Source organism: Cucurbita pepo, chromosome LG01 (assembly GCF_002806865.2).
Source record: "Cucurbita pepo subsp. pepo cultivar mu-cu-16 chromosome LG01, ASM280686v2, whole genome shotgun sequence".
Lineage (NCBI taxonomy): Eukaryota > Viridiplantae > Streptophyta > Magnoliopsida > Cucurbitales > Cucurbitaceae > Cucurbita > Cucurbita pepo.
The window spans coordinates 1,637,284-1,657,171 of NC_036638.1; the positions used below are offsets into that span (position 1 = coordinate 1,637,284).

At 35.8% G+C, this 19,888-nt stretch overlaps 6 protein-coding genes across 6 annotated transcripts; 4 read left to right on the forward strand and 2 right to left on the reverse strand.

Annotated features, from left to right (window-relative positions):
• Nucleotides 1-1,332: 1,332 nt before the first annotated feature.
• On the forward strand, nt 1,333-3,062 carry LOC111808233 (pentatricopeptide repeat-containing protein At4g25270, chloroplastic). The gene has a single exon (XM_023694100.1). It carries the CDS (start codon nt 1,395-1,397, stop codon nt 2,982-2,984), a length of 1,590 nt encoding a protein of 529 aa, XP_023549868.1. The 5' UTR covers nt 1,333-1,394; the 3' UTR covers nt 2,985-3,062.
• A 3,329-nt stretch (nt 3,063-6,391) lies between these two features.
• Nucleotides 6,392-7,312, forward strand: LOC111790005 (pectinesterase inhibitor 11-like). The gene has a single exon (XM_023670766.1). The coding sequence runs from the start codon at nt 6,477-6,479 to the stop codon at nt 7,062-7,064; it is 588 nt and encodes a 195-aa protein (XP_023526534.1). The 5' UTR covers nt 6,392-6,476; the 3' UTR covers nt 7,065-7,312.
• Nucleotides 7,313-8,952: 1,640 nt separating this feature from the next.
• On the reverse strand, nt 8,953-9,919 carry LOC111802314 (21 kDa protein-like). The gene is made up of 2 exons (XM_023686633.1): nt 9,506-9,919; nt 8,953-9,144 (listed from the first exon to the last, which is right to left on the reverse strand). Exons 1-2 carry the CDS (start codon nt 9,917-9,919, stop codon nt 8,953-8,955), a joined length of 606 nt encoding a protein of 201 aa, XP_023542401.1.
• Nucleotides 9,920-11,680: 1,761 nt separating this feature from the next.
• Nucleotides 11,681-12,525, forward strand: LOC111809221 (21 kDa protein-like). The gene has a single exon (XM_023695660.1). The coding sequence runs from the start codon at nt 11,829-11,831 to the stop codon at nt 12,426-12,428; it is 600 nt and encodes a 199-aa protein (XP_023551428.1). The 5' UTR covers nt 11,681-11,828; the 3' UTR covers nt 12,429-12,525.
• Nucleotides 12,526-13,252: 727 nt separating this feature from the next.
• On the reverse strand, nt 13,253-15,578 carry LOC111809297. Its single transcript, XM_023695774.1, has 6 exons — nt 15,412-15,578; nt 15,074-15,129; nt 14,246-14,369; nt 14,048-14,154; nt 13,616-13,685; nt 13,253-13,527 (listed from the first exon to the last, which is right to left on the reverse strand). The coding sequence occupies exons 1-6, from the start codon at nt 15,491-15,493 to the stop codon at nt 13,448-13,450; spliced, it is 519 nt and encodes a 172-aa protein (XP_023551542.1). The 5' UTR covers nt 15,494-15,578; the 3' UTR covers nt 13,253-13,447.
• A 1,317-nt stretch (nt 15,579-16,895) lies between these two features.
• Nucleotides 16,896-18,692, forward strand: LOC111809390 (pectinesterase-like). Its single transcript, XM_023695880.1, has 2 exons — nt 16,896-17,875; nt 18,001-18,692. Exons 1-2 carry the CDS (start codon nt 17,008-17,010, stop codon nt 18,690-18,692), a joined length of 1,560 nt encoding a protein of 519 aa, XP_023551648.1. The 5' UTR covers nt 16,896-17,007.
• Nucleotides 18,693-19,888: the final 1,196 nt, after the last annotated feature.

The following is a 19,888-nucleotide window of genomic DNA, read 5'->3' on the forward strand; positions in this document are numbered from 1 at the left end:
AACCTAAAAGGGTTAGCAGACGTGTTTTAAAGCCGTGAGGGGAAACCCAAAAGGGTTAGCAGACGTGTTTTAAAGCCTTGAGGGGAAACCCAAAAGGGTTGTTTTAAAAGCCTTGAGGGGAAACCCAAAAGGGTTGTTTTAAAAGCCTTGAGGGGAAACCCAAAAGGGTTGTTTTAAAAGCCGTGAGGGGAAACCCAAAAGGGTTGTTTTAAAAGCCGTGAGGGGAAACCCAAAAGGGTTGTTTTAAAAGCCGTGAGGGGAAACCCAAAAGGGTTGTTTTAAAAGCCGTGAGGGGAAACCCAAAAGGGTTAGCAGAGTGTTTTAAAGCCGTGAGGGGAAACCCAAAAGGGTTAGCAGAGTGTTTTAAAGCCGTGAGGGGAAACCCAAAAGGGTTAGCAGAGTGTTTTAAAGCCGTGAGGGGAAACCCAAAAGGGTTAGCAGAGTGTTTTAAAGCCGTGAGGGGAAACCCAAAAGGGTTAGCAGAGTGTTTTAAAGCCGTGAGGGGAAACCCAAAAGGGTTAGCAGAGTGTTTTAAAGCCGTGAGGGGAAACCCAAAAGGGTTAGCAGAGTGTTTTAAAGCCGTGAGGGGAAACCCAAAAGGGTTAGCAGAGTGTTTTAAAGCCGTGAGGGGAAACCCAAAAGGGTTAGCAGAGTGTTTTAAAGCCGTGAGGGGAAACCCAAAAGGGTTAGCAGAGTGTTTTAAAGCCGTGAGGGGAAACCCAAAAGGGTTAGCTTAAAGAGGACCATATCTGCTAGCCGTGGTCCTTGGCCTGAAAGAGGAAAAGCCTTCCTAAAGAGGACTAAACAGAACGGAAAAGCCTTCCTAAAGAGGACTAAACAGAACGGAAAAGCCTTCCTAAAGAGGACTAAACAGAACGGAAAAGCCTTCCTAAAGAGGACTAAACAGAACGGAAAAGCCTTCCTAAAGAGGACTAAACAGAACGGAAAAGCCTTCCTAAAGAGGACTAAACAGAACGGAAAAGCCTTCCTAAAGAGGACTAAACAGAACGGAAAAGCCTTCCTAAAGAGGACTAAACAGAACGGAAAAGCCTTCCTAAAGAGGACTAAACAGAACGGAAAAGCCTTCCTAAAGAGGACTAAACAGAACGGAAAAGCCTTCCTAAAGAGGACTAAACAGAACGGAAAAGCCTTCCTAAAGAGGACTAAACAGAACAAGAACAATATCTCTTAGGAGTGGGCCTAAGTCGCTCCAAAATTACTTTAAATAATAATAATACTAAAAATGATAATATAATCCATATTTTCAATAGGCAATTTTCTTTTTTAAGCTTGAGATTCGATATTCTATTTTGTTTTTGGATGTGAAACAAAGCGCATAAAATTAGGATAGCGGTGTTTGAAACCGCCATTTTCGCTGCAATTCTCATTGCCAGATGCTGATCTCTTTGCGATTCTCAATTTCACCCATTACTTCGCTTCGTCCCTTCTGTTCTTCCGGACCCAAGAAATCCAAGAAAGAAAGAAAGAAACTTCTTCAGGAAAAACTGATTCGCATAAGCAAAGCCAAAGAGGCCACTCGTCTCCCTTTCCCTAAATCCTCATCAACCCCACTCTTAATCCACCACAAACCCTTCTCCCAATCCAAGATTCAAGCCCTTGATGCTGTTCTCAATGACCTTGAAGCTTCCCTCCACAATGGCGTCCCAATCGATGCTGAAATTTTCTCTTCCCTTTTGGAAACTTGTTACCAATTGCGAGCCCTTGATCATGGTATTCGGATTCATCGCCTAATACCCACCAATTTTTTACGAAGAAATGTGGGTGTTTCTTCTAAGCTTCTTCGTCTGTATGCTTCTTTTGGGTACATGGAGGATGCACACCAGGTGTTTGATGAAATGTGTCAACGAAATCTCTCTGCATTTTCTTGGAATTCTCTTATTTCTGGCTATGCTGAACTTGGTCTTTATGAAGATGCTCTGGCTCTCTACTTCCAAATGGAGGAAGAGGGTGTTGAGCCTGACCATTTCACTTTTCCTCGTGTACTCAAGGCCTGTGGTGGCATTGGGTCGATTCGAGTCGGGGAGGGAGTGCACCGGCATATCGTTCGTTCGGGATTTGCTGGCGACATCTTCGTCCTCAATGCTCTAGTTGACATGTATGCCAAATGTGGTGACATTATGAGGGCTAGGAAAGTTTTTGATCAAATTGTTCATAAGGATACAGTTTCCTGGAACTCAATGCTCACTGGTTACACACGCCATGGGCTGCTCTTGGAGGCATTGAACACCTTTGATCAAATGATTCAAGAAGGTTACGAGCCAGATTCGGTTGCTTTATCCACCATGATCTCTAACATCTCGTCGTCGAAATTCAAGTTACACATCCACGGATGGGCGATTCGACACGGAATCGAATGGAATTTGTCGATTGTCAACTCTTTGATTGCCATGTATGCCAACTCTGGTAAGATCAACAGAGCAAGATGGCTGTTCGAGCAGATGCCTGAACGAGATATAGTGTCATGGAACACCATAATCTCTGCTCATTCCAACACCTCAAAAGCATTGACATATTTTGAGGTGATGGAGAGCCTTGGTTTTTTGCCAGACAGTGTAACATTTGTGTCATTACTGTCAACTTGTGCTCATCTGAGCTTAGTGAAGGAAGGGGGAAAGTTATATTCTGTGATGAAAGGGAAATATGGAATAAGACCAACCATAGAACACTATGCTTGCATGGTGAATCTTTATGGGAGGGCAGGGCTGATTGAAGAAGCTTATAGAATCATAACGAACGGGATGGAGGTCGAGGCAGGCCCGACCGTATGGGGGGCGCTGTTGTATGCATGCTATCTTCATGGCAATGTCGATATCGCCGAGGTTGCTGCTGAAAAGCTTTTTGAATCGGAGCCCGATAATGAGCTCAATTTCAAGCTTCTGATGAAGATTTATGGCAATGCTGGGAGGATTGAAGATGAGAAGAGGGTGAGATTAATGATGGCGGAACGAGGATTAGATTTGTAATGAAGTAATCTGGATAATTATAAATATTTTTATTTTAGTGTATGAATTTGTTAGTTATCATTTATTATAATAAAAAGTAATAATTAGAACCGAGCTTAAAGAACGTTGACTGTAGGCTTGACGGCTGCCGACAGCACCACAAAACTAGGAGATTTTGACTGAAATCCATTTACATAAAAAAAGAATGAAGAAGAAGTGTACTATCAATACTATTGTAGAGATACGTGAAGGGTGTCACAGTCATGCTTGTTCAGGACGTCTTATATATGGGTGCGTGTCAAATGCCTCGATCATGTTTGTTTAAAACGTATTGTCCATAACTACATGTCTGTTCCAAATCTCTTTAAATGTACTATAGGGGATGCAAGTAATTGTCCATTGTTCATATTGTGAGTTATATGCTAGTTAAGCCGTAATTTTTTTTTCTTACAACCATATAACATTGTTTTCTTCGGTTCTTTCAAATTATTTTCAAATGTACTTCCTTGCTCACGTTTTTTAAAATATTTCTCACAAACGTGATTCGAGGCTCAAGTATACGCCGACGTTGTCCGTAAAATCTGAATTTCTCATGACCAACTTGTTTATTGGGTTAGAACAACTGTTGCACAATCGCTATCCGCTGCCTGCACAAGAACGTGATTGCGACAAATTACACTTATCCCTAAAAAGTATCCATAGCATTGAAAGATGTTTCAAGCTTTTAAAAGTTAATTTGGTAAATATACAATATAAAAAAATGTGTTAAATAATGTTTTAAAGAAAGTATGTAACTTTAATTAGGCGGTGTCGTGTTACACATTTTCTTGGCATTGCCCCACTGCTCAATTTGAGTCTTTGCTTCTACATTTTCAAACCTCCAACTAAATGGGGAAGTCAAATGCTTCTATTTCAATATTTAATTATTTACTTTTTTTCCAATGTACTATAATTTTTTTCCATGCAAAAAAAAAAAACTTAAAAACATATTTTTATTTTTTTAACAAAACTTTATACAGTTTTTTTTTTCAAGTTATTACGTAGAATTCAAATTTCTCAATAATATATAAATATAATTAAAAAAAAAATGTGAAAGCCGACAAAAGATAAGGTGGTGGCCTCCAATTATTAAAAGAATTTGATTGGTTCAGAAGAATTTACGAAGACTGAGTGGTCTGAGTAATGTCGGTAGCAAAAAATTGGTCCTTACCCTATTTTCTTTTAAAATATTATTTATACTTTTTGACTTATAAAAAAAAAAAGAAATTAATAGGAAAATCACACTCTCATCTGCCCATTTAGTTTACTTTGACTTTCTTCCCTGATTCCCTTTTANAAATGCCTCGATCATGTTTGTTTAAAACGTATTGTCCATAACTACATGTCTGTTCCAAATCTCTTTAAATGTACTATAGGGGATGCAAGTAATTGTCCATTGTTCATATTGTGAGTTATATGCTAGTTAAGCCGTAATTTTTTTTTCTTACAACCATATAACATTGTTTTCTTCGGTTCTTTCAAATTATTTTCAAATGTACTTCCTTGCTCACGTTTTTTAAAATATTTCTCACAAACGTGATTCGAGGCTCAAGTATACGCCGACGTTGTCCGTAAAATCTGAATTTCTCATGACCAACTTGTTTATTGGGTTAGAACAACTGTTGCACAATCGCTATCCGCTGCCTGCACAAGAACGTGATTGCGACAAATTACACTTATCCCTAAAAAGTATCCATAGCATTGAAAGATGTTTCAAGCTTTTAAAAGTTAATTTGGTAAATATACAATATAAAAAAATGTGTTAAATAATGTTTTAAAGAAAGTATGTAACTTTAATTAGGCGGTGTCGTGTTACACATTTTCTTGGCATTGCCCCACTGCTCAATTTGAGTCTTTGCTTCTACATTTTCAAACCTCCAACTAAATGGGGAAGTCAAATGCTTCTATTTCAATATTTAATTATTTACTTTTTTTCCAATGTACTATAATTTTTTTCCATGCAAAAAAAAAAAACTTAAAAACATATTTTTATTTTTTTAACAAAACTTTATACAGTTTTTTTTTTCAAGTTATTACGTAGAATTCAAATTTCTCAATAATATATAAATATAATTAAAAAAAAAATGTGAAAGCCGACAAAAGATAAGGTGGTGGCCTCCAATTATTAAAAGAATTTGATTGGTTCAGAAGAATTTACGAAGACTGAGTGGTCTGAGTAATGTCGGTAGCAAAAAATTGGTCCTTACCCTATTTTCTTTTAAAATATTATTTATACTTTTTGACTTATAAAAAAAAAAAGAAATTAATAGGAAAATCACACTCTCATCTGCCCATTTAGTTTACTTTGACTTTCTTCCCTGATTCCCTTTTATTTTTTTTATTTTTTTTATTTCAATAACTTTTTAATTCAAAATTCATCGTTTTATTTCTTTTTTAATTAATTATTTTCCTTGATCGAGAGAAATTATCGTACAATGTTTTAGTGACTTACGTGTCTTATATAAACATACATATGATATACAAAAATTAAATTTTAGTTAGAAATGACGTTGAAATTAGCTCAACAGTCAAAAGATCCTTTTTTAATGATTTTTTATTTAGACTTAAATCTATAGATTTTGACAATTTTATTGCCGTGTTGATCTTAAAACATGTTATTATAAGTATATCTTCCATTTTTTAAACGAGTTTATTTATTTTTATATATCTTTAACTTGCTTAGTTATGTTTATACTAACTCAATCATTGGTAGCTTCTAGAAGCAATTATATGTATAATGCACAAGGCAAATAAAACTATAGAATAATTGCTAGATTTTTTTAAAATAAAAAATCAATAATTACTAATGTTGATGGATAGAAAAAATAAGGAAAGCGACCGTTAACAAACTAAGCGGTGGTGAAATATTTAAATTAATTCTTCCCACTAAAACTAGGACTGGGACATTGTATCAAGTATAAAATTATTCAATTTTAAAATTAATATAATAAATAAAAATTAAAACAAATTTTATTATTCACTGTGGATAATATTCTTCTTACGTCCACTAATTTAGAGAAAGATTATACATATATATAAATAAATTAATTAATGAGAGACATTATTTTTATTTATATTAAATTATTAAAAAAAATTAAAAATGTTTTTATAATACGAACAATACCCTTATAATTCATAATTATTATAAATAAATTTAATAATTTAATAATTTATTAGATATGTATCAAAAGAGAATTATTAGATATACTTATAAAAGCTTTCCACTAAACTTTTCCTTTAACAAATAATAATAATAATAATAATAATAATAAATTTCGTGTGAATATATTTAAAAAAAAAAAAAAAAAATATATATATATATATATATATATATATATATGATATATTTACACGGATTGCCCTTGGGTTAAATTTCATAAAAGTCGGATCCCCCACTTCTCAGTCCACAAACAAATCGCCTCCTCTCTTCTTCTTCTTCCGCTCTCTGTTTCTGCAAATCCGCGAGGTTTCCCAATGGCTAAATCCGCCTTCCTTCTCCTACTCCTCTCTATCTCCATCCTATTCGCCACCTCCAGCGCTGCCGACTTCGGCGGAGCTTCCAATTTCATCAAATCGAGATGCAATTTCACAACGTACCCTGACCTATGCGTTCAATCCCTCACAAATTTCGCCTCAAGAATCCAACAAAACCCTCGCCAATTAGTCCAAACCGCTCTAATGGTGAGCCTTTCTCACGCTCGATCCGCCCGATCCTTCGTCTGGAAACTGACGAAGTTCACCGGATTGAAGCCGCGAGAGTACGCGGCGTTGAGAGACTGTCTAGAGGAGGTCGGCGACACGGTGGAACGGCTGAGCAAATCGGTGGAAGAACTGAAGCTGGTTAGGAGATCGAAGAGGAAGGATTTCGAATGGCACATTAGCAACGTGGAGACTTGGGTGAGCGCGGCGATGACGGACGGGAACACTTGCTCCGATGGATTTGCAGGGGCGGTGCTGAATGGAAGAATTAAATCATCGATTAGGCGTCGCATTGTGGATTTAACTCGATTCATAAGTAATTCCTTGGCTCTGATTAACAACTATGCTCAAAATCAAAGCTAGAAATGCAAGTCTGTTTCAAAATCTGAAAAATGTAATGTATATTATGAGAGTTTTGAGTGTTTTGAATTTGGGAATTGCAACCCTAAACGGTTTTATGCTTTTCTCTCTATCTGTATTTTCCTATTTTCCTTTAGTTTAAGAAAAAAAAAAATTATTAATTATCGTATGGATTTCGAGGATCTGTATATATTTTGTGGTAACTGGGTTGAATATTGTCCAAAATAAATAAAAGTGTGGTTGAATTATAATTCTAAATTCTAAATAATTTTTCTAGGACCACATCGATCAAATTTATATCTCTAATCTTTGTATCTATATCTTTTTTTAGGGGTTTATATGATCTGATAATCCAATTAATTCAACTTATTTAAAAGTTGGATGGGGTTCAACTTAGTTTGCGAATTGACATTTTTTTTGTGGGTCAACCCGAATATAGAGTTACAACTGAACTTTACTTTTTAAAAATTAAGAATACTAACCTTTGTAACTGATATTGATATTAGTAATGTGTTTGAATTTAATGGGATTTTAGCTAGTAACGTAACATGTACGACATCTAATTAGAATTTTTTAACAACCCAACTTAAGTCAACTCGAAAATAAACAATTTGGTTGGGTTATGAACTTTGGTCACTCGGGTTACTAATCCAACTAACTCACAATTTCAATCCAATTCATATATCATCTTAATATTTTTCCTTTTGGTAATCTCAAAATTGTAACGTGGCTTCGTATAAACTTCACATAATAAAGGTTTAGCTTTTATTAACCAACTTTGTACTATTGTTTTATTAAGAATATTTGCATTTTTGAGTATATGTTGGCATTTTTATTATGCTTTTATATCTTTGTAAAGTCATATCAACATCAAATATGAATAAACACTTATTATATCATAGAAAATGAACCAAATATAACAAAAATTTACAAAATAATGGATTAATATTTTAATGATATATATCTTTATTTTTATTTTCCCATGCACCATAACAGTATTTAATAGATGATAAAAGCGCAATTTGACAATTTGTTTTTTTTTTATTTAAAGACAGTTATTGCTTTGGATTTTATCATTGAAAAATGAGAGGGAAAATTAAAACTCCAACGGAATGGGGGCCCTCCCCCTTCCTTGATTGAAGGAAATGGGCAAATCCAAAATTAATTAATTTTTTTTTTTTTTAAAAAAAAAAAAAAACAATTGAAAGGTCCAAAATGGATGAACATGAAACATCAATGATATAAATGATTTTTAATTGTCATAAATAGTTTAAATTTTGCAAATAAGGACTAAATTCATTACGTTCTTAGCAAAAATATAAATTTTATCACCATCAAATCTTTTATTGAAAATGATAGTTTTTATTCAAATATCTCGTAACCCTCGAGCTTTTCATCGACATGTTTCTTCATCCCCTCGCATGTTGACATCCAATGGCCGACAATAGTGCTCCCTTCTTCGAGCTTCGACAGTGCCATCAAATTTCCAATAGACACGAGGCGAGTTCATCTCCATACAAAGTTTCATGTTATTGTTCTTGCATTGTGAGTGTAACCCATGAGAATTTTGACCTCTTTTCAAGATACCCACTCTATTTTAGCGTAAAATTTACAAGTTCGAATGTGTTCTAATACACCTAGCGGTGAACTTGAGTTTACATGTTCTCTAAGCCTACGGATTTGACTGGATGAAAGTGATGCATATCTATAAGCTTTTAAGTACATAAAAGTGATATACATATAATTAGTTTACGTGATTTACATAAAAATACACAAAAGAAACATATTTTATACTTTGAAATGACATTAAAACAAGATTGAAGCTGCAAACAAGTTTGATGCAGCTCAGTTGTTTAATGATGAGTGGCCATGGATGTTAGCTCAGCTGAGCTCAGGATTTGTATTTGAAGGTGTTGAGGAGGGACAAGGCGTTACTGATATGCCTCACCACAACCGCAACACTCTTCTTCACCTCTTGCTTCACCTTCGACCTCACCTTCCGACCAGCGCCGCCGCTCAACCCATCGCTGCAAGTCATAGCATCGGTCTCTGCAGCACTCATCCATGTTTTGATACTATGTAACTGTGTTCACAATATGAATACAAATATTAAATTTAACCCAATCTACCTTCACTTATTTAAAGGGTTTAATTAAAATTCATAATCAACCTAATTTCATTTATAAAAAATGTTAACTTATTTGATTAAATATATATTTTTCACGTCTCTAGGTTGACTTTCGTATTTAAAACCTTATGGTCAAACCATAAGTGTGCTAAGATCATGTCTAAAGATATATATATATATATTTTGGATGATTTTAGGTTTAAAATTTTATTTCAAATACATGATGTAGAATGACGTTTAAAATATGAATTTGAGATAAAATTTACGAAAACATATAAATTTAAACCTTTTGGGTTTAAGTAGAAGTTTAAATAACCTGAAAGTTCACATCTTTAGCACGACTCAAGTTTTTTATTGCAGCGATGGCTCTTTGGAGCTCGTCGGTAGAGTCTTGAAGATTATCAACACAATCTCTAATGACCTTAGCTTCATAGGTAGACATCTTCTGGCGAGATAACTTGGAGATTATGGAGGTGGCATCTCGTGTAGTTTTGAGAGAAGAAGCCATGGTTGCTCTGCAGAACTCTTGTTGTGTTCTTTTGGTTTGTGAAGCATGTAAGGTGAGGGAGATCTCGCAAAGGCGTGGATACGGCGTCGTTTTGCAAGCCTTTTTGATGTATGGTTTCACGGGACGGGTAACGGATGAAGAAGAAGCCACGACCGAGGTGGTGAACGTAATTGAAACGAAGAAGAAAAGGGTTAGTAACGATTTTAGGATTTGAAATTCCATATCAATTAAGCTATGGTAGATGATCATGAAGGTGATGAAGATTATTACTATATTTATAAAGATATTAACTTAGAAATTAAGACATGCAAAACAAATACATTTAACGGTTGAAAATGTAACTGTCTTTGTAAGTTTTAAGGTTGACTATTTTAAATTATTAAGCCTTTTAAAATAAATTTATTATTATTATTATTCTTTCCAAAACTATTATAGTTTATTAGGCTTAAAGCCATAAATACAAATTGGGATTAATTAAATTATTATTTTAATCGAATGGGGTTGACCCAATTAAGAAAGGTAAAGTTGAAGGAATCTGAGACGTGCAGGTCTACGGAAGAGGCATGTGCCCGAGCCAAAAAGTCAAGATCAGGCACTTAAAAAGTCAAACAATCCCCAACAATCCAACGTATCACGCACATGTCACGTGCACTTTACAGCACGTGAAACTCGGCTGATCCCACGCTGTTGTACGTCAACTGTTGAGGTACGGCCCGTTCCGTTAATGCCCCACTTCACTCAAGGGCAGTTTGGTCAATATAACAAAATTTAAAATATTTGGAAGAAAAAGAAAATTAGATATTTTAAGAATGAATTAAAGGAAAATTAAATAAATAAATAATTAAAATAAAAATATAAAAAATTTATAGAGATATTTATAAATGGCGATATTGCTAGGGTTAGGGTTGAGGACGGCACATGGAGTTCGAATGAGATATATGAACCATTTAACGGGCAAATTGCAACATACCATAAGCTTAAATGCTTTTGTCCATCTAAGATAACGTGTCACACCAATATTCTAGACCCTTTTATTTTCAAATATGACATTAAATTTCTATCGATGTGCACTTATTTTTGATATTTTTGTGTCTACATGAGTTTAAGACCGATAACTGTGACATGTTGCAGAAATCAATAAGAGTAATGACGTATACCATTTGCTTCCGTATATGTTGAGTGAAATCTTGATTTAAAGTAAGAGGATAAGCTTCACATCGAAGTGATATTTTTTAGAAGAGACGTAGCTCGAGGGTTAAAGNTGTGCCTAAAGATTTGAAATTTATCCACATATTTTTTTTTGTGTTTTAAAGAATATTTCTAAATCTATTTTAATTTCAAATTTTAGCTAAAGTTGGAGAAGAACCCAAACGGCGTCGTTCTGGGGGCCCACTTTCAAAATAATTTCATACAATATGGTCCATTTTTGGGCCCAAATTCATGTGATCAAGTCGCAAACATTGATGGCCCCACCAAAAAAAGATCTTCTTTTTTTTTTTTTTTTGAAAAGAAATAATAATAGTAGCTTAAATCCACCATTTCCCTACAAAATCAACTTGTAAATCCTTATAATAATACATGGGTAGCGGCTGAGAAGCGGCTCGTCCAACTTTTTGAGCCGCCAAGATATTGAACAACGAATATTTGATGGAATTCTATGCACAAAAAGCCCCTACCTCTCTACTAAATTAACGTCTTTCCAAAAAAAAATGGCTCTTCCCACCATAGAGTTGCCCTAGAATTTGTTACAGAGGAGCATCCGTAATTAACTCAAGAATTTTTTTTTTTGGACCAACTCAAAATTTAAGTTCATTTAGTTAGAGATCTGAATGACTCAAATAAGGTTCATAAACCACCTCTTCGGGTTGAGTTGGGTTGGGTCAATGAGTTGTTCATGTTTTAATTATTAAAAAACACCTTAGTAACTAAAATGTCATCAAAATCAAACATTAAACATTTATAAGTCAGAATGTATCACTAATATTTGTTCTTAGTAGAGTAAGGTTAAAACGCTTTTCTTGGTATGAATACAAGGGACCCATTACCTTTTCCATTGGCATATTTAAATCAAAACCCATTCTTCACCATTACCAAGAGATAAACCAATCAAAAAGGAGGGATAAAGAAAAAGATGGGTTTCTCGATTTGCAAGCAAAGCTTGATTCTTTTGGTAGCAATCTTCCAATTAACACTAAACCCAATCTTCATCTATTCAGCCATCACTCCACAAAGCAGCAGCACTGAGTTCATCAAAACCTCATGCAGTTCCACCACTTACCCTCGTCTCTGTTTCTCATCCCTCTCACTCCACGCCACTTCCATTCAAACAAGCCCTCGCCTTCTGGCCACCGCCGCCCTCTCTGTCTCCATCTCCTCCGTCAAGTCTGCCACTACCCAAATTCTCAAGCTCTCACACGCTCACGGCCTCTCTCCCCGAGATGTCTCTGCTCTTAATGATTGTTTGGAAGAGCTCGGTGACTCTGTCGACTCCCTCATCAGCTCCATTTCTGAGATGCCAAAGCTCCGAGGCAATGATTTTGATGTTGTTATGAGCAATATCCAGACGTGGGTCAGCGCTGCCCTCACCGATGAGACCACTTGTAGCGAGGGGTTTCAAGGGAAGGCGGTGAACGGCGGCGTTAAGGCGGCGGTGAGGTCGAAGATTGTGAACATTGCTCAGTTGACTAGTAATGCTCTTTCTTTGATCAACCGGATGGCTGAGCTGCATTAGATTGTTAAAATGGTGGATTTTGTTGGTTTGGAATGTGTACTATATAATACTGTGTGGGATTCGAAAGATTAATGGTAAGTATGAAAATTAGTTAAAAGGACCAGTTTTATGCCTAAATTTTTAATTTTCTGTTTGTATTTTTAATAAGTTTATTCTTCCTAGTGTGACCCGTGACTCTTACCTCTTAAAAAAATAATTGTTCTCGTCATAACATCATATGTAGATCCCATTGAGAGAACGAAATATTTTTTTTTATGAGAGTATAAAAACCTCTTCCTACCAGACACATTTTAAACCTGAAGGGAAGCTCGAAAGGGAAAATCCAAAGAAGACGATATTTGTTAGTGATGTGTTTGAGTTGTTACAAATGATATTAGAGCCATACATTGAAGGATGTGCCAGCGAAGAGGCTAAACCCCAAAAGAGGGTGAAAAACATTGAAGGATGTGCCAGCGAAGAGGCTGAACCCCAAAGGAGGGTGAACACAAGACAGTGTGCCAGCAAGAACGCTGGATCCCGAACGGGTGGATTTGGGGGTCCCACGTCGATTGGAGAAGGGAACGAGTGCCAGCAAGGATACTGGACCTGTTGGACCTGCTGGGTCCAAGAGGGGATGGATTGTAAGATCCCATATCGATTGAGGAGGAGAACATAACAATTTTATAATGGTGTGGAAACCTCTCTCCGACTCGGGAAAAACTTAAAACCTAAAAAAAGTTAGAAAGGAAAAAACCTAAAGAGTACCATAGTTGCTAGCAGGGCCGTATCTTCACCAACAAATATAACAAAGAGTATAATCAACATTAAAAAAAAAAAAAAAAAAGTACTCAAAAGTAAATTTTAACCTACAATTTCATCAAAATCGCAGTAGGATCCAACCTAAGTGGAACCTTCTTACATAATTATCGAGAAAAGAGAAATCCAAACTTTCTTTTTAACTATTTTTGGATTCAGAATCGAGAAGTAACAATAAAGAGATTTTCTGGTCGTTAAAGGACAACAGTTTGGTACAGAATAACTTAAGAAGAGCGTTTTGGAGGAGACATGTTACCCACGAGGGAAATCACTGTCCTGATTGCAAATATCTGAAGCAGGGCTCCTGTATGGAGGCATATCATAATTCCTGCGTTAGTTCATACTTATTGACTCTGAAAATCAATGAAGATAGCATGTAATAAACAACCCACCAAGAAAAATGCGGATCGTCTCCAAAAGTTCAAGCTTCTTTGTCTGCCAATTACTCAGATCCTCAATTCCCTAAATGGTTCATGAGATTCAAAGTTCAGTCAGAACGGAGAATAAAGCATTCGGGGCAGACATCACCCCACGGAAGCTATGATCAAAGCCCGTAGAGTTATAAATATAATCAACCAATCAAATTGAAGCTCCCAACCATTTTCATGTATAGATGCCAATGGTGACAAAGAAGCGATGAATCTTTGGAGTCTCAACAACTACACTTATATAAAGCCTACTTTAATTTTCATCGAATTCAATTTCCCGGTCTCATTGCTATTACTTCTTCGACTAGCCAGCATAAATAACAATTCCATAACATTTTCATTTGATTTCTCGCTTATTTAGAGCATCAAATTAGAAAACGAATCAGTTTTCCTTACCTCAAACGTATAATTTCCCTGAGAAACATTAACAAAAAGTAGTAGGAGCGCAAGAGATGATGCAATCATATAAGCTTTCAAGAAACTTGCACGACTACGCCTTCGACCTTCAATTGAACAGGAAAAAAATCAATCATTACAGTTGAAACAGACAAAGATGTGTAAGTTAGCTAAAAAAGAAGTAATAATATTAGCAACCTAGTTCTCCTATGAACAATGAAAAGAAACCAATGACAGCAGATGAAATTGCAAGTTTATCTGGAGTCTCCCTCTTTGATGTCAATATAAACAAGTAGACCACTCCACATAACTGAATGACAACCTGCAGTATAATCCAACAGACCCAATTAGGGTAGAACAACAAACAGTCATGAGAGGTCCAGAGATAAGCAACGGCTCCCATGAAATTGCAAGTTTATCAGGGTCTCCCTCTAAAATCTTTAGCATTTACAAATTTCAATAGAGGAACTAGGAAAATTAGTAAATAAGAAAGGCATTCCAATCGGTCACATCAGAGTTGAGAGAAGTACAAGAAAAGATTGAACCAACTATTACATGAAAAATTTATTGATCACAAATTATAGGCCTTCATGACACTAAGGTAAACAACATCAGGAATCAATAAATCTCTCCTAAGGTCAGCTCTACATTAAACTCACATCACAAGAACTAGGAAATCACTGATCTGGATGTCCTGGTAGAAGTCATTCACATAAAGAAATGCTTTATCAGACTACTACCAGATGGAAAATGTCGCCCAATTTTTATGGGCTTTAAAGAGTTTTTTCCCTCAAATACGAACATAAAACTCACTAATAGATCTACTTTTCTACTGTTTGCCATAAATTAAAACAAAGTTTGGAGGATTTCGTGATAACAAAGGCAAGAAGCAAAAGTAAAAGCATCGAGAGATCAATTAGAAGATATTGCATTTTTTTTTTTTTTTTTCGTTCATAACAACAATGAAGCAAAACACGCTAGAAGATGTGAACAAAATTTTCTGTAAAAGCAATATAATGCGTGTACCTGATTTAGAATCAGGGTAGATAAACGAGATTTTCCTTTGGCAACCTTTTGATACCCTATAATTAGAATGACGCATCATTAGAACCGAAATTGATTCCAATAAGACAAATAAAATAGCCAAACAAATCCAATTTTGTGTTGCAATGCCTGAAAAACTAGAGCAAACTATCCTCTTCCACTAAGCCGAAGAGCTGAGCAGAAATAGGACATCATTGAGGACCAAAAAAAGACGAACAACGAAGTTTTTCTTCTCCATATCGATCGACTTTTTGTTCTATACATCACATGGTTGCTCAACAGCCAAATGAAAATTAGGAGAAAAAAGTGAGGAAACTTACGAGAATCGACAACCATGCGATAGGCGAAATCAGAACCATCGGTTCCAGACGGCCTTCCAGCAGCCGATTTCCTTTGATTCATCTTCTTCGTGGGCACTGGACTCCGAAAATTCGGACCTTCGACTTCCACCCACGACAGACGCTTTCCTTCCTTCCGGACCTTTTTAGCAGGGTGTTCACGAGGTTTGGTTTGGTTCGATCTGGCCCAATCAAACCTCGGTTTAGAATAATATAAACCGAGAAACCGGCCCATCGATCAAAACCGGTCCGGCCGGAAAGTAAAAAGTGACCACAAAATTAAATTTTATAAAAGGAATTTAAAAAATTAAACACAATTTTAAATTTAAAAATCTATTATATTAAACATGTAATTAAAATTTTTATTATAGAGACAGTCTGACAAGTCGGTTCTAACTCGTATATATCTCCCATCTACATCAGTCGAGTCTTTGCATCTCAATTCTCGCATCAAAGCTCATTTTGACTCAACCCTAAAATTAAAGACACGACTATTTGTCAATTTTTTTCTATGCTCGTGAAAGAACTGTTCATATGTCGGGATTAATTTAATCCCGCAAAATATGAATAATATGCCATTTCATGGATTTTGTCAATCAAACATTGTGTTTTTAAGCATATTAATGTTGTCAAAGTTGATTAAACCAACACGGTTTTGAATGTCTTCAACTCCATGTGACAATGTTACTGCAAAAGTCAAAGATGGAAGAAAGTCAAAGAGCGGTGTATTGTTTTATTTAAGAGCCCGACTATTTTTTTTTTAAACAATTCAAAAGAAAAAAAATTAATACATTAAATACAAATATATTTAAAATTTGGATGAGATTGAAATGAATTAACTCCATAACAGGATATCTTATAATATTTAAATATGATTGGGATGAGATAATATATCTTAATGTAAATGTATTAATTGACAAATATTTTCTAAAAGTTCTTTCTCGGGTTAAGACATACGAATCTCTTAGGAGAATGCAATTACATCTACAGAAAATTCTCGAAACACTTCTTCTTCAATTCTTTGGGATTTTTTTTTTTCAAAGGCTCCTACAATGTTTGACCTTTCTATTTGAGTCATGGCAAGCAAGATCTCGTGAAATGTTGAAGAACATTTGTATGGTTTGAATACTTCGTTAAGGTTTCTCCAAATGTAGAGTTCTTGCTCTCCAGTTTATTTAGGTGAATGAAGAGTTTATTTCGTTCAACACCGACATATGACATACGCAATGACATTATATTTGACTAATTGTGCATCATATACCTTCTTTTAAAAAGAAATCTCTATTACATTAGTTAAAGTCAACTCTATATGTACAACTATATGCTTGAAGCTCAATAAAATATGTAGTTGTTTAATTCATCCTTTCATCTCTCACTCATCTTCTAGGTAAAAAGGGAGGAGGGTGGTGGATACATGATTGGCACATGGATAGAAGCCTTGGAGTTTGATTATTCAAATTGTTCAAACACAGCCAACCTGTCTCTATATCATCCCAATTTGCTCTTCTTCCCTATATAACTAAGCCTCTGAGAGCTACCTTAGCCCTCATCAATACCAACAAAGAATTGGGTCCTTCAATGGCGAAGAGTACTCTTGGGGTGTTGTTTTTCCTTCACTTCTTTTTACTGTCTTCTTCAGCCTTCTCCAAGCATGTCTCTAATGGCATTCATTGGTGGTGCACAAAAACCACATACCCTGAAACCTGCAAGTATTTCTATGGCCATGCCAACAATCCTCCTCCCAAAGACATGTCTGAGTTCAAGAAAATGGCGATCAAATTCGCCATGGACGGAGCTTTGAGTGTCGAGAGGCACACTAAGAGAGTCGGTTCAAGGTGTCGAAATCATAAGGAAAGGGTTGCTTGGGCTGATTGCTTGAAGCTCTACCAAAACACCATCTTTCAGCTCGAACGCACTCTAGATTCCTCTGCTAAGTCTACTGAATTTGATATCCAAACCTGGCTTAGTACCGCCCTTACCAACGTTGAAACGTGCCGCACTGGGTTTGCTGAGCTGAATGTTGTGGACAATGTATTGCCGCTGATCACGTCCAACAATGTCACACAGCTGATAAGCAACAGCTTGGCGGTTAACAATGCTTCAACTTGGCAGGGGAAAGAGACATATAAACAGGGTTTTCCAAGTTGGCTTTCAGGTGGTGATAGGAAGCTGCTGCAGTCATCTTCAATGATGGTGGACCTTGTGGTGGCTCAGGATGGATCCGGTGACCATAAGACAGTTGCAGCAGCACTAGAGGAAGCTGCAAAAAGGAAGACAGATGGGAGATTCGTTATACAAGTAAAGAGAGGGGTTTATGAAGAAAACCTCGAGATAGGAAATAAGATGAAGAATATAATGCTGGTCGGAGATGGAATGAGATTTACCTTCATTACAGGTAGTAGAAGCGTTGGAGGAGGCTCCACCACTTTCAATTCTGCTACCGTTGGTAAGTTTCTTTAAAAAACCACGACTCTCCATAATGATATGATATTGTCCACTTTGAGCAAAAGCTCTCGTGATGGTTTATATGATTATATGATTAATCAGATAGTTGTATTTTGTGACATTCAGCGGTGACCGGAGAAGGATTTATAGCTCAAGGAATCACATTCCGAAACACGGCCGGTCCCGAAAACCATCAAGCAGTTGCTCTCCGGTCCGGTGCAGATCGTTCCGTCTTCTACCGCTGTGCCTTTGAAGGGTATCAGGACACCCTCTATGTCCATTCACAAAGACAATTCTATAAAGAGTGTTATATTTACGGGACTGTAGATTTCATATTCGGAAATGCTGCAGTGGTTCTACAGAACTGCATGATTTACGCAAGGAAACCAATGAATGGTCAAAAGAATGCAGTTACTGCTCAAGGAAGGACTGATCCAAATCAAAATACAGGCATTTCAATCCATAACTCACGGGTCATGGCCACAGATGACCTGAAACAAGTGGAGAGCACAGTGAAAACCTTCTTGGGAAGGCCGTGGAAGGAGTACTCTCGAACAGTTTTCATTAAAACTTACCTCGATACTTTGGTTGATCCAGCAGGTTGGTTGGAATGGAATGGTGATTTTGCATTGAATACTTTATACTATGGAGAGTATAAGAACATTGGCCCTCGTTCATCAACAGACCAGAGAGTGCAGTGGAAAGGTTACCATGTTATAAGCAATTCAACAGAGGCATCGGAGTTCTCTGTCCAAAATTTCATTTCAGGGCAGTCATGGCTGCCAGGCACAGAGGTCCCATTCATTCCTGGAATCTAGAAGAACAAAATTTTCATTCTTCCTCTGAAATAAATGTACCCAAATCATGGAATTGTTTAATCTTTATGCAGTGTTAAGAAATCATCATTCAAGCTCAAATACCACATGATAATGTACATTCATACATCCCTAATCATCCTATCAGTTTAGGATTTTTAAGAAAAGATTTAGTTTATAGTTTGTGTTCTAAGCGGTGGACATTAATCAAAATTCCACTTATATTTCTTAAACTTTCGATCCCACTTATATTTCTTGGACTTTCGATCCTAGTTATGTTTCTTGAACTTTAAATCTTACTTATGTTTCTTAAACTTTCAATCTTACTCGTGTTTCTCATTCTCGACATGATATTAGAGTTTATTCTTGACGTGATATCAGAGATTTTCATTCTTAATGGATTAACACAGGACAGAGCACTTTAACAGAATTGTTGGTGGAATAGAATTCTCAAGCATTTTATCAAACAGTTCACGGGCATAAAAAAAGTCTTCCATTTTTAACATACCCATTAATCATGGTCAAACAAAAACTCTTATCAGGGTCGAAAAACACTCCCTGCTGCAAAGACACTTAATTAAGGAAGTATAAGTAAAAGAGCAAAGGCTTACCATTTTGTGGAAGTAATCCAAATTTTCCGGCTCGCATAAAGCACTAAATGACAATACAAAATGCCACACCTGCTGGGTTCAAGTTTCTAGTGACTGACTACTTATACGACAACCTTCTCCCTAAATCTAAAACGATCGATGTGGGACAACATACAACACACATAATCATTACACTGTCATGTTAACATGGAATGCCGACGTAATTAATAGCATTATTGACATCATAAACAGAGAATTACATCTTCCAAAAAAAAAAAAAAAAATCCATAATTATGCAAAATTAATTATGTAATTTTCTAGTGATTTTAGATATAAACACTTTGGATTATGATTCATATAATCGCAATTATAATTGGTATTATGATTTTGAACGCCACCCATAAACCAAAATGTAATCATTAATCCTTCTAACATTAACTTAATTAAATTCACTAATTACTTCAAAAGTCGACCTTTTTTATTTTATCTATGAATTTTAATTTAATTTATGACGTCTGATCTCACAAATTTTTTTAAATATAATAAATGTGTGATGTGAAAGATTTAAATTTTCAAACTCAAGAAAATAAATTATCGTCCATCTTAGTA